Source organism: Gordionus sp. m RMFG-2023, chromosome 1 (assembly GCF_954871325.1).
Source record: "Gordionus sp. m RMFG-2023 chromosome 1, tfGorSpeb1-WG-v2, whole genome shotgun sequence".
NCBI classification, from domain to species: Eukaryota; Metazoa; Nematomorpha; class Gordioida; order Chordodea; family Parachordodidae; genus Gordionus; species Gordionus sp. m RMFG-2023.
In genome coordinates this window covers 4,878,993-4,893,557 of record NC_088775.1, presented here as the reverse complement: position 1 = coordinate 4,893,557, position 14,565 = coordinate 4,878,993, and the positions used below count along the sequence as shown (strand labels likewise).

General features: G+C 25.5%; 1 protein-coding gene across 1 annotated transcript; it reads right to left on the bottom strand.

Moving 5' to 3' along the window:
* Nucleotides 1-2,749: 2,749 nt before the first annotated feature.
* On the bottom strand, nucleotides 2,750-8,153 carry LOC135931216 (proteasome subunit alpha type-5-like). Its single transcript, XM_065468171.1, has 8 exons — nucleotides 7,925-8,153; nucleotides 7,755-7,881; nucleotides 7,643-7,710; nucleotides 7,491-7,598; nucleotides 7,390-7,448; nucleotides 7,072-7,174; nucleotides 3,044-3,130; nucleotides 2,750-2,954 (listed from the first exon to the last, which is right to left on the bottom strand). The coding sequence occupies exons 1-8, from the start codon at nucleotides 8,018-8,020 to the stop codon at nucleotides 2,877-2,879; spliced, it is 726 nt and encodes a 241-aa protein (XP_065324243.1). The 5' UTR covers nucleotides 8,021-8,153; the 3' UTR covers nucleotides 2,750-2,876.
* Between the last annotated feature and the right edge of the window lie 6,412 nt (nucleotides 8,154-14,565).

Below are 14,565 nucleotides of genomic sequence, written 5' to 3'. Positions count from 1 at the left end.
GTCAATAGATATATATAACCAGGATACTTTATTTAAAGTCCAAGCCGATTTGGTCTATATAATATTTTTTTATATTTTTACGTCTAATTTTCTAATTCTCCAAAGGATTTATGAATAGCAGCTTTCGATTTTAGAGTTATATATAGTTGTTCTAGTTAACAGGGTACTTTAGTAAATTATAATATTTCTTTTGATTCCCTATCACGTGAGTTTTGAAAATTGAAAGATTGTCAAATCTCAATTCTATATAACATAGTAATGACACACACGCCAGCAAAAAAATTGATTCTCTCTTTTTGTAAATAACATTTATTAATAGATATATTTTATATATTTAAATTTTCTAAAACTAAGAGAGAAAAATAAAATGCAAACGTGTCCTACAAAAAAAAATCAAAATGTACATCATATTTGTTTGCCCTTTATCGAAGAGAAATATATCTAAATTATGTCAAAAGAAAAATATAATAAATATATATTTACTATTTAAAAAAACAATTATGTTATATTTATTATTGTATTATGTGATGAAAAAAAAACAAAGTCTTAGGGTGGAATATGAATCTAATGTTATATTTTTTTTAAATAAAATACAGAAAAAAAAAGATAATTATATATTTTATCGTGGTTTTTTGAATCTTTATTATAAAATGAACCATACATTATTGAGTTAATATAAAGGTAAATTAACCTAAAACTTTTACGTCCAATTAATGCCTTTAATTTGTGCCTTGTTCTTTAAATCGAATCCCAGAAGATTTAATGGCATTTGATTCGGATCACAAACAGGCATAAAATAGGGATCAAGATATTGACATTGATTTTCATATCTGTCTCTCAAATCTATAAGGGGAATTTGATGTTTCTTATTTAACTATTTAAAACACCGTTTCGATGGATTACACTCTCATCCCATCTGAATAATTAAAAAAATTTTAACGTAAATTTTAGAATTGGTTCAATATCTTAGATCTTGGCAAAGGATGTCGCAATTTTATTATTTCAAAATAATAAATTTTTAATAGACGATTATTCTGGCACCTATGTAAGTAGTTCCAAGCAAAAATAGAGGCACTCTAAAAAGATAATTTGGCATATTTCCTAATTGATTGCACAAGTCAATATAAGGTTTGAGATTTTAATAAATTTAAGATATATATATATATATAAAGATTTTGGGCAGCAGATTATTGGTTATTTTTTTTGCGCGGTACCACAGATTAGCTGATAGTAATTATTTGGTTTGTCCATCAACAAAGCCAAGAGGGAAGGTGAGGACGTCATCCTCTTAGAAATTTGAAAGTTATCATAAATATCAATGTTATTAAAAATAAACCTATACACAATCCCATCCCCTCCCACACTTTCCAAAAAATATATAATATGTGATCCTTAGAAAACTCTTAAATAAAATGAATATTTATAAAAAACGCCATTTTTACTATGTAAAAAAAAAAGAAAATTTATTCATAAAGTTTAGAACGAACGTAAAAGCTTTCGATTTTTATAGAAATGTTGACAGCACTAGTTATTTCCGAGAAACTATCCTCAGTTTTAATAATTTATATGTATACTAAAATTATAATAATTTAAAGTTCAATTGAATTTGCACACTTTGAATAATCTTAGGCCAACAAAAAGACCAATCTTACTAATTTTAGTCATATACATAGGTTAAAAATTGAATGGAAAGAGCACTTGGTTAACTATTTTCAAAGTTTTTAACATTACAATATTTTGACCGTTTTAAGCTTTTAAACATGAACTAAGTTATCCGTGGATGGTCTCTAGAAAATTTTTAAGTTGTTAATACTGCCAATAAATAAGTATATGATAAAGTATAATAATTTATTGGTCTATCTAGCTAGTGTTTGCAACGGTCCGGTCCGACCGGTCGGACCGACGGTCCGGTCCGGTCGGACCGAAGACCGATTAAAGAATATAAAAGTTTACTATAAATTGCTTTATAGTTAATGTGTATGTACATGAACATATAAAATATGATTATTTAATGCCTAACACTATATAATATCTAATTCATCGTTTACTTTTTATATTCTTCCGTTTCATTAAATTCAATATTCATAGTTTACTTTTTATATTCTTCTTTGATTAGGCATTTGTGTATAATATAATAAAAATGAATTGATGATATAATTGAAATATTAATAGGGTAATTTAACTATTCATTTTTAATAAATTTAAATGCAGAATAAAACTTTTGTAGCTTTATAAAAAAAATTTTTTTAGGTGGGACCGGACCGCCTGGACCGGACCGGACCGACGGTCCCACGGTCCGGTCTCATTTGACTTAACGGTCCATCGGTCCGGTCCCATTTTAGAAAAAAAAGACCGGACCGGACCGGACCGTTGCAAACACTATATCTAGCCCTAATATGATTCTTAAAGGTTTAAATGGGAGGTAATTTTAACAAGAATATTATATATCTATTTAATTCTCGGGGTTATCTATACCTCAAATATTTCAAAGGTATAAATATTATATCAATGTTTTCAAACATATTTGCTAAAAAATTTTGCCAAAAATTCAAATGCTCATTTGAAAATTTTTTTAAACCCTGCTCTCAACTGATTATAAAAATTTCGTACATACTAACCTTTACCCACAACTAGGCCCCTTATAAGATCCTAATAGAAATAAGGAATTATTGACATAATAATAGAAAATTTGAAGCAAATGCAGGCTACAATCATTATTTTCTATTATAGTTGTTGTTTTTTGACTTATATAAATCACTTTATTATAAGAACCATTTTACTTAATGGTGAATTGATTAAATTTACAAAAAAGAAAATTAAAATTTGCAATGAATATAAGATAGTAAAAATTTGTAAAAAAAAAAGTAAGTCTTATATTAGATATCTTTGATGATCTCGGCTATTTCTTGTGTTGTTAATTTGTGATACAATTTATCTGGAGTCACTGTAGCGACCTGTATAAAATTTTGCAAATAAAGAAAAGTTTTTACTGATATGAATATATTTAAAAAAAATATAGACCAAATATTGTAGATATTCCTACCTCGACATTGGTATCGGTGGGTTTTTCTTCCATAACTTGTTTTAATATGACCAATGCTTCCCGAATAGCTTGTTTAAGTGTCATTCCCTATTAAAAAAGTAAAGTATATTTAGTTAGTTGTGCTTAAAATACTTAAATAACAATCGTCACAAAAAATATTAAACTTAATTAACAAAACGATACAATTTTAAATAATCAATATTAATAACATTTAAAGATGTACTAGTCCCATATTTACCATTATCAATTTAAATGTATCTCCTCAAAAAGATCCTTTTAATCATTTGAATTTTATATTTATTTTAATCAAAAAGTATAAATTAATCAAATTTTTAGTTAAATAAATTTAAAAAAAACACGGTATTAGTTGATATAAGCCATAGAACACTTTTTAAATCTGATTTCATTATAATAAAAAAGTATATATGATTACATTATTACAAAAATATTAGATAAGAAGAACAATAAATATGACAACCAATAATAATATACAATATTAAATCCAAATTTAAATGAGAAGGAAATAAACAATTGATTGAGTATTAAAATAATTAAATATTTTATTTTAAAAAAAAATGGGAAGGAGAATTCTAATCATTTGAGAAAATAAACATGCCTTAAGGATCGTTATTGCTATACTTTGTCTTAAATAAGGGTTAATGTGGCTCTCCAAATTTTTTCTGATAAACGTCTTTGAAGACATTATTTGCCAAATCACCATACATTCTTAGGGCAGAGCTGATTATTGATATAAAAATGTAACCTTATGGGAATATTGAATATTTTTCTGATCTTTAATTGCAAACTTGTTAATATAATGAATGGGGAATTAGATGATATCGCATGTTAAAAATTAAAAGAAATGTATTAAGTTCTTCTAATGTAGTTGGAAAGCCAGTTGACCTCAGTATGATTGATATTATTTGATTGTAATTGAAGTGTCAAGAATGGATGATACCAAACTGTGATCATGAGTTCAGCAGTTGTTGCAACTATAAGGTAACAAAAAAGGAGATTGTGCCTGTTACATATAGCATACCTGATCCTTATTAAGTTCATTCAATGTAGATCTAACCAAAGATAGAAAACTTGAAATAAGATATCAACAATCTTTTAAAGATTTATTAACCCTGTATTGCATGTACTATGTTAGAATAATTTTTTTTTGGCAAACTAGATTTTTTATTTCTCTCGATACTATTGATAATCTCATGGCTCACTTTTTTTAAAAAAATTCTAAATTTCTTAGAAGATGAACGGTATGTGGATTAAAATACACATGATGCAATTAAGGATACCAATTTCAATTTTTTCACAATAATTTTTATTATACTCTAAACTATAAATATATATATAATTTTATATAAATACAACAAATATTAAATGTTTGAACATTTTAATTTTCATGAAAATCTATAAAACAATTATTTGTGGGCGTAAAACATAAATATACACTACATTTTTTGCAAGATACTTTTGTAATAAATATGCAACCTGGAATTTTACATCTACCCTTTTTATCATTATATTTGGGCCAGTGAGCTGTGAGGTCTTTCCTAACCTCTTCATTTGGTAAAGATTGGGCTGGTCCTTTTTTACATTTTTCCCGATAACCAGTTTGAACTGATTTTCGTTTTGGAATATTGTTTGAAGTGCATTTGCCATATTTGCAAAGGACTTCCGCCACCGAAATTTTGAAATTGTACAAACTTAATAGATCCTTGCCTGCTATTGATATACTATTATAATCGTTTGTATAGCAACCAAGAATTTATAAGTAACATGTCGAATACATGAAATAAAATTCGATGGTACCATTTTCTTGATTTGGTATGAATTCTATATAATGAAAGTAAAGAATCCATAAGATCTACACCTCCCATTGATTTATTATAAACTTTAACAATGTTTGGACATTTTATCATTATTTTATCCTTTTTTTTCTATCATATCTTTCGCAATCGATAAGAGGATGTGCACCTACAAAAGTGCTCAATAAGGTCACAGCACGATTGTCGTGCCACTTCACTGAATTTAACTCAACCCCGTTTATTATTGTTTTTTTTGAAACAAAAAATCCTCGCCCTTTTTTTTCAACTCCTTATCTGTTGGGAAGTTGATATTTGGTAGTCGATTACCTCTGACCGTGGCCGCGCAAAATATCCCTCTTTGAGCGAGTACGACTTGCAAATTTGGTGAACAAAACCAGTTATCAAAAAATAATTTATAATTAATTTGCTGCGGTATATAAGAAATTAAACGTAGCACAGCATTGCCACTTGCTCCAACAACAGGCAATCCTTCCGCTGGTAGTATTTTCCCAGAGTATACTTCAAAATTATGGAGAAGGCCATCATCTCCGCATAGTAGGAAGACTTTATAGCCCCATTTTTTGGGCTTTTGGGGGTTATATTGCTTTAATCTGCTCATCCCTTTGTATGGAATTATTTGCTCATCTACGAAAATATTTTCCCCTATCGATAAAGATTTTAGTATATTATTGGTTATAGTTATCAAGGGTCTAATTTTATGAAGTGGGTCATGGCCCTCACTTCCAAGTGGAATAAATTTGTCATTATCATTTATATGAATGAATGATTTGATTTGTTCCCAGCGATTTAGGGTCATGACATCAGCCACCTTGGCCTGTCTTGTATTGGTGGCCCAGTAGAGACGTGCTCTGGGAAGTAAAATAATTGACATGTAAAAAATAATTCCTATAAATTTTTCTAATTCATCTATCGATAAATTCAAAGGTTTGTTGGAATTGCATTGAATTGCATATTTGATTCGTAAACAATTAGAGGTAATAAATCAGTGAGATATGTATTATAATAATCCATTGGTTTTTTTACTTTATCAACCGTTGGGTTTTCTCCTTTCCACTTTGGAATAACTAACGGTAAATTAGTTAAGCAATTTTTCCAAATCATTTTTCTCACGATTCCTTTTTCATTATTTATATTTTCATCCTCTTCCGATTCATCACTCTCATTGAAATCTAGATATTTTTAGATTATATAAGAGCATACATTTTAAATATACCTAAATCATTATTTTGGGTTGACAGAAACTCCTCATCAGACGATTCACTTAAATTTGAATCTTCACTATCATTAGGTATGGTACCACAATTCATAATTCTAAAAATATAAAACTCAAATAAAATACCTTATTTGCATAATGTGTCTTTAAAGCAACGTATGATTATTACAAAATATAATTATCAAAAATAATAAATATATATAAAATAATTTCATAAACATTAATTTTTACCTTTTATTTATCTAATTTTAATGTTTTGAATTTTGTCAAATATATTATTTATCCTTTTACGATGTGTAGAAAATTGAGAAGAAAAATTTTATAAAAAAATAGCCATTTTTAAAAATAGGGTTTATTAAAATGCGAAATTAAAAATTAATAATTGATCACGTGGCCCAAATTAAAATTCCAATTGAAGATATAGAATATGGCTTCAAATACACACCATGCAATTGATTTAAAATTTATTTATAAAATATTTATTATATAATTTGTGGTATGTGGCTTGAGATACACAGTATGCAATACAGGGTTAAAATATTTTCTAAAGCAGTATAAGATTTTATATTTTTAAGCTTTAGCCTGGTGCAAATATATTTGCAATTTTTTATGCCTAAGTTTCTATATAGCTTTAGCTGGTATATGGGGTAGCTACCCTCACTATGAAAATCCTGGCTACTCTTATGATGATAAGATGGTTTGACAATATATTGGGAAAAGAATAGAAGAGCTGGTGGAGTGGTAAAAGGAAAGAGGATAAGCAGTTAATATTAAAGCTGTTATGAAGTTTCTGATTATTTTAAAATATATTTTAAAAATCTTGTCACATATTAAATTGCTCATTAAATACAAAAAAAGATGCGTTTAAATTGTTTTGCATAATTCAAAAATAAAAATGTGTTAGGAAGCACTTGATTTATTATCGTGCAAAATATTTTCTCTGATATATTTTAAATCCATAGATAGTAACTTAATTTTCTTACATAATCATATACTTCCTGAAGTGATTGTTGAGCACCTTCAGAACCAGATCCAATAGCTTTCGCACCACAATCTGTGTATGTGCCAGAAGGATCCATGTGATATCTTTAGAAAAAAATATAATAAATATACATCACTAAAGTAATAAAGATATTTCAATCTGTATTGACTAATGATTTAAATATTATTAAGATTAACAGAATGTAATAATTTATTAAGAGCAGAATTTTTTTTTACTGATATTTAAAAAATTAATAATTATCTAATTATAGCCACAAATATTACCTAAAATTTAATATAATTTATATAAATTAACTTACAAAATAGGTCCAGTTTTATCTAGACCAGCAAATAACAATGCTACACCAAATGGGCGACTCTTTGAAAATATGAGATTTTATATACATTTATTTAAAATTACCATAAAACTTCCTTCTGCATCATCATCTCCAAATTGTATTGCTAAGGAAGAAACTGATTGAGTAAGACTTTCAGTAGATATTTTCTCATTGTATACAAACCAATGATTCTAACATTGTTTTATAGCGTTAAAAATAAATAAAGACATTAAACTTGAGATTCCACTCTAGCTTTATCAATTAAAGTTCTCGAATCAGACATAAGTCCACTAACAGCCAAGCCTTTAATAATAAATAACTTTCATTATGTAAATATTAAATTATACCTATATGTTTATCAACTTGGACAATTTTTTCTATACTATCAGGTTCAATAAGACTAGATGTTATTCTTTTTTCAACGGCTAAAACAACTCCTTCATTAGTTTTTATACCTAACGCTGTGGATCCTAACTAAGATATTAATTGGTTTATTATAATTATTTAAAATATATACCTTGATAGCTTCAATGGCATATTCTATTTGTAATAAGCGTCCTTCGGGGGAGAAAGTATTAACACCTCTATCGTATTCAGATCTTGTTAGAAACATGATTTTTTAGAATCTATTAAGTCCTCATAAAATCATAAGACTGCTTGTTGATTATCTGTCAATATGAAGATTAGATGATATGTAATATAATAACAAAAATAAAATTTCTATATAATTATGATATCCTATTTATGTATAAATTTTAGACATGATAAAAAATTATTCCTTTATCCATCTACTACATAATTAGAAATAGGTAGAAAATAAAAAAAATTAATTAATATGATAAAATACTCTAACTTGCTGATAAAGTATTAATATATGTTAATAAAATATTTTTGACATTTGTTTTAAATATACGGAATATTTAAGCTATATATTTTTACGAATGAGAACTAATTTAATGCTGTCAATTATTTTTTAAATATAAAAATTATCATGTGTATATTGTATGAAAAATGTTCTTTATATATAAATATATATCTGTCTTCTCATCGTCTTTTAAAATCTTAATACTTTTGAACTTTGGATTTAGAATTAAACAAACCTTATGTAACGACTGAATAATGAATTTTTCCTATAAAAGAGATATTGTCCTGTTTCTTTAGGTTTTGATTGTCACTGTATAACCTTCTCCTTCTGTGACAAAATTTTATTAATGTTTGTTTCCATAAATAAAATTCATTTATAGTAGGATGAGAATCTGCAAACGGGTTTTATGAAATTCTTTGTATAATGATGGAAATTCATCTTTTTTACTTACTTAAAACCAGGGTTGTGAATTTTACCGGTCAAATACGATTCGGCTAATTCACGATGACCGCTCAAATTTATAAATGTTTTTTTTACACCAATATTAACTTTATTTCATATTAATGAACCATTAACCCAAATGAATACCTTTTTAAAAAATATTAATCGAATATTCTAAGTAAAAAACTTCTCCATATAAACATTTACTCAACCATAATCAACTATAAATAATAAAGGAGATGCAAGATCTAAAATTAATGACCCTACATTTTAAAATATCAAGATAATCATAAATATATCGTTAATATATCATCCTTAACAAGAAAAGTGAATATCAAGAGATATATATTCAAAAAATAGCGAAAAAAGATGAGGACCTCTTCTGAGAGAAGAAAATTCAATTTACAATCTCTAATGAGATTTAAAAGATTATATTTAAAGAGTTCTTGGTAATATATTAGAATGGCATGCGATATTTCATTTGGAGATATATTGGATTCAAAATGACAGATGATTTTATTTTTGCTTTGGAATTAATAAATAAATTATTTTATTACTCAACAAGAATTTTACAAGATTTGTGTGATCGTTTATGATCGAAATTCGTAAGCTTATTTATCTAGACAAGCAAATCATTCAATTATTAACGTCAACTTAATAGTATTACTAGAAATTAACCGGATTTTCCATTTTTGGAAATATTTTTGACTCAATTTAACAAACCATTTAAGATTTTTGAAATGGCTCTATTTAATTTTACATATACTGTTTTCAAGAAATCCCATTGTGGATGTTAAATCCTGATTTTAAAAAAATATGTGTTTAACTCAATTTTATTATGAAGTATTAATGTAACCGATAACTAATATATTTAAGATATTAAAAATAAGTATGAAAGATTAATTTTCCTATAAAATCCTTAACCAATAATAGCATTGTATACTTTATAATATATTTTTCAGTTTCTTACAAGTATATTAAAATTACCGGTGTTGGCAAATCGATCAATTGACAGGTCAAATTCGAATTGAGAGAAGGAGTATATATAATGAACTAATATGTATTAAAAGCATATTTACCAATCTAATTTATTTACAAGTTATTTTAAAATATATTTGTATCATCTAGGCATCAATTATAATTTTATATAAAAAAATATAAAAATATTTAAATATTAGAATATTAGAATTTCAATTTGAAATTTAAAAAATGAATTTTCTCATTATTAATTTGATTGGATCTAAATATATAAATAAATGTAATAATTTTACTTAAGCATGGTTTGAGAAAATTTATAATTACCAATTTATATTACATTATGTACAATTATCCAAACAAGATTGGCATCGTCAATAAAATGGCAGTGAGTAAATATAAATATGCAAGAAATCTCTGAAAGCAGCTGTTAAAGAAGTTGCATATTAATCCGAAAAAAAAAATATTAGTAAATTAAGATATATTTTGGACAAAAAATTTAAAATTTTAAACTATTCATAAACAAATAGCTATCTTATTGATATGGCTCACGATAAAAACGAGATACTTAATTTAAAAAACACATAATACAATCATGCCCATGATTTTATAATTTACCAACCTAAAGAAAAAATATTAAAGATAAGTTTGAAAGAGAAAACAATTCAAATACATGTGCTCACACTGCACTTCTGATTATTTATTAGATTCCTCAATTTAAGAGAAGCATCTTACTTGAGTTTAATGAATCATATGACATAATACAAATATTAGTCGTTTCATAAAGAGATGATCATCAAAATATTTTAAGTGATATCATAAATTTCAAAAGTAAAAGCGGCGTATTTAATAGACTAAATATGTGTAAACCAATAACTTTCATAAAACAGATTTCGAGCTTGTTGGAATGGTCTTTGTTCTCCTTGAATATTAAGAGAAGTGTATAAGATCCGATTGAAGATCTAGACAACCAGAAAATTGGTAGGAGTATATTATAGACTGATTAAAAAAATGTTAAATAAAATGATAAGATTGAATATAAATTAGAACAAGGCTCTGCCATGGAGAACGAAACATAAATTATAGAATTTAGAAAATAATTTAATATACACATACATTTTTTACTATTATATATAAAATAGAATTAATATTGTCTTAAGACCATATTTGACCTGTTAAACATAACCCTGATTTATATTATTATTCTATAAAAGATTGAAATATAACTTGGATTTTAATCCTTTTGTTTTATATTTCTTCTTTTTCTTCATTCTTTTTTTGTATATATTTTAGAACATTTTGTAAATATTTTTTTATAAAAAGTATCTCCATTTAAATTTTAAGAAGCAATAGCTCCGTTGCTTTCCCCTCCACCATTGTAGAGAAACCACTGTCTGAAACGACCACTTAGATAATTAGAAGGGCTCATATTTACGGCGTTATCCATTGAAAAAACTCCATTTTTGTTTTCTATCGCTATACTTAAGTGTTAAACATTCTCCCAAAAAATATACCTATTATTAAAAAATTGTAGAGCCCACTTTGCTTGCATTATCTTATTGGAAAATCTTTTTTTTGTTCTCTATAGCTATAAATACATGTAAAACATTAGCCTAGTTTGACCATTTGCCGACTCATAACAGATCGCCTCCAGTTGAACCCCCATTTCTGTTAGAAGATTTAAGGCAAAAAATATTATATCATAATAAAATTAAATGAGGGTAGGAATTTTTTGACATCATTTTCCCATTAAGTATTTCAAAAAAAAAGTTAAAAACAAGATAGAAATTATAGAAATATAAATTAAATATAATTTAGTACTTGTGTGCTATGTGAATACAAGAGCTCAATAAACAAATTATATTGGATATTACAAATTAAAATGAGAAAAGGGTATTTATAAAAGTTGATTATATGATGGATTATTTAATGGTTAGAATGAAGTTGTGTATCTGATATATAAATTTATTGATGTTAAAATAAAATTATAAATTCTATTTATGAAAAAGAATATACATATAGGTTCTAAATGTTTTTAAATTTAAATTTTTTTTATTGATGCTGATCGTACTTTTAGTTCTATTTTTTAGACAATATTTTAAAAAAATTTTAGGTTTCAAAAGAATCAGTTCCCCGCATGACATAACCTTTTCTACTGCCTTATATTAACTTTCCTACCCCATTTCTTAAAATCTTTCTCATTTTATAAAATTTTAATCTGATCAAAGCGGCTACTTCTCAGCCCAATAGTATTCTCCTTTTCCAATCAGAGTTCATTCAAGATACTTATTTTTAGTTTATCTTATTTAATATCAATTAAATTAAATAGCGTGATTGTCAATATATACACAAAAAACATGATTCGTGAACTCTAAATTGTTGTTATATTTTAATAGGAAGATATATAAATAATTGTACAATACTTATTCTATTCTTTTTGTTTAAAATATTATTTGTCAAACCTCAAAGAGTGATTATAGTTTATAAATATCTAAAAAGATTATTAAGCAACGCTAAATGACAAAACTATGCAAATTTTCTCATATAAAAAGCATAAAAACGACGTAAAAGGCATGAAAAATGATGTAACAATCGAAGTAGGTTTATAAATGTTAAAAATAAGCATCATTATTTATTTTTGTTAAAGATTTATTTAAAATTTTAATACTAATGAATTATTTTGTCAATTTATTTAATTTTACAACTAGCAATTATAGAGGACATCCGAACATGGATAAAGATAATTGTGGTACTTAATCATAAATTAAATTCAAATATATATTTAAGATATTAGTGATTAGTTTATCATTTTTTTGAGATTGTGGATTATACCGACTAATAAAATTCGCGTTTAATATTAGTTTAAATCATTTATTAAGTAAAAAAGATGTGAATATATTGGAATAAAAAGGTATAAATTCCCGATTTCATGGTTGTATAAGAAAAAATATGAAATAATATTTTTAAATCTTTTAAATGAACGAGGTAAGCTTAGGGACTCTTCATTCGGGCAAGAAATAGTTATACTAAAAAGATATACATCTCTATATATATATAAATAAAGTATTGTTAATTCAATTCATATAACAAATTCTAAAAGAGCCGAACAGAAAGGGTGTCAATGACACATACAATCCAACTTCAAATACAAATTTGAAGGTAATATATTTGTTTTTTTTGTACTATATTTATAATGTACATACATATGTAAATATAAATATTTAAAAATAACCTAATTTTGAAAAATGGATGGTAAGGAAGTGTGATCATATTTTTATTTTGACTTAACTTTGGTCTTCCTTGTAATTAATATACAATTTTATGTTATAAATTTTATTAAATCAACCTTTGCCATTGGTAAAATACCAACTTTTTGAAAATCATCTATACCCAATATATCCACACACCTATTACATTCAGATGGATCAACAAATATCAAACGTAATGTACTATTATTTTAAATCGAATATATTATTTAAATATAACCTAGTAAATTGTTATGTTGATGATAATATAGTGAGGAAGAATTAATATTATTCTTGTCAAAAGTGTCTAAATCGTAATCATAGTGATGTAAGGAATGATTATAATTGAAAATATTAAATTAAGATCAATAAGAAAAACCATTCTCAATTACAAGATTTTATCAACTTTATCAATTGTTAAATTATGTCTGATCGTACCCAATATAAATTAATTCTTCCTCACTATTATCATAAACATAACAATTTACTAAGTTATATTTAAATAATATATTCGATTTAAAATAATAATGAATTACCCTTGATGGTTTTTTGATCCATCTGAATATAATATGTGTATGGATATATTGGGAATAAACGATTCTCAATAAGTTGGTATTGAACCAAATGCAAAGGTTGTTTTAATAAAATTTATAATACTATATTAAATTGCAAATAATTTACATAGAAGACAAGTGTAAAGTAAAAATTAAACAAATATAAATAGATCACACTCCCTCACCATCCATTTTTCAAGAAAGTGTTATATTTAAATATTCTATTTACTTATGTATGTATAATATTATTATATATGAAAAAAACAAATATATTACCTTCAATTTTGTATTTGAAGTTGGTTGGAATGTGTTAATAACACCCTTTCTGATCGGATCTTTTGGAATTTATTATATAAAATTGAAATATAATTACTTTATATATATTATCAGATGTATGTCTTTTTAATATATTTATTTCCTGGTCCAAAAAAGAGTCCCTAGGCTTACCTCGTCCATTTAAACGACTTTAAAAACATTATTTCATATTTTTTCTTGTTTGACCATGAAATTAGGAATTTATTTCTTTTTATTTTGACATCTTTCTTTACTTAATAAATAAATTAATAATAGACCCTAATTTTATTTGTCGGTATAATACACAATCTCAAAAAAATGATAAACTAATCACTAATATTTTAAGTATATATTTGAATTTAATTTATGATTAATTACCACAATTATCTTTATCCATGTTAGGATGTCCTCTATAAATGCTAGTTGTAAACTTAAATAAATTGGTAAAATAATTCATTAGTATTAAAATTTTAAAAAAATCTTTAACAAAAATAAATAATGATGCTTATTTTTAACATTTATAAGCCTACTTAGATTGTTAGATATTTTCCATGGCTTTTACGTCGTTTTTATGCTTTTTGTATGAGAAGATTTGCCTGGTTTTGTCATTTAGCTTTGCTTAATAATCTTTTTCAGATATTTGCAAACTATGATCCCTCTTTGAGGTTTGACAAATAATATTTTAAACAATAAGAATAAAATAAGTGTTGTTAGAGTCCACAAATCATGTTTTTTGTGTATCGATTGACAATCACGCTATTTAATTTAATTGATATTAAAATAA

Coding starts and splice junctions, on each gene's coding strand:
- LOC135931216 (XM_065468171.1), bottom strand. CDS start 8,020: ATGTTTCTAACAAGATCTGAATACGATAGAGGTGTTAATACTTTCTCC. Junction 7,882..7,924: donor ATGCCATTGAAGCTATCAAG/GTATATATTTTA, acceptor TTAATATCTTAG/TTAGGATCCACAGCGTTAGG. Junction 7,175..7,389: donor GATAAAACTGGACCTATTTT/GTAAGTTAATTT, acceptor TTTTTTCTAAAG/ATATCACATGGATCCTTCTG.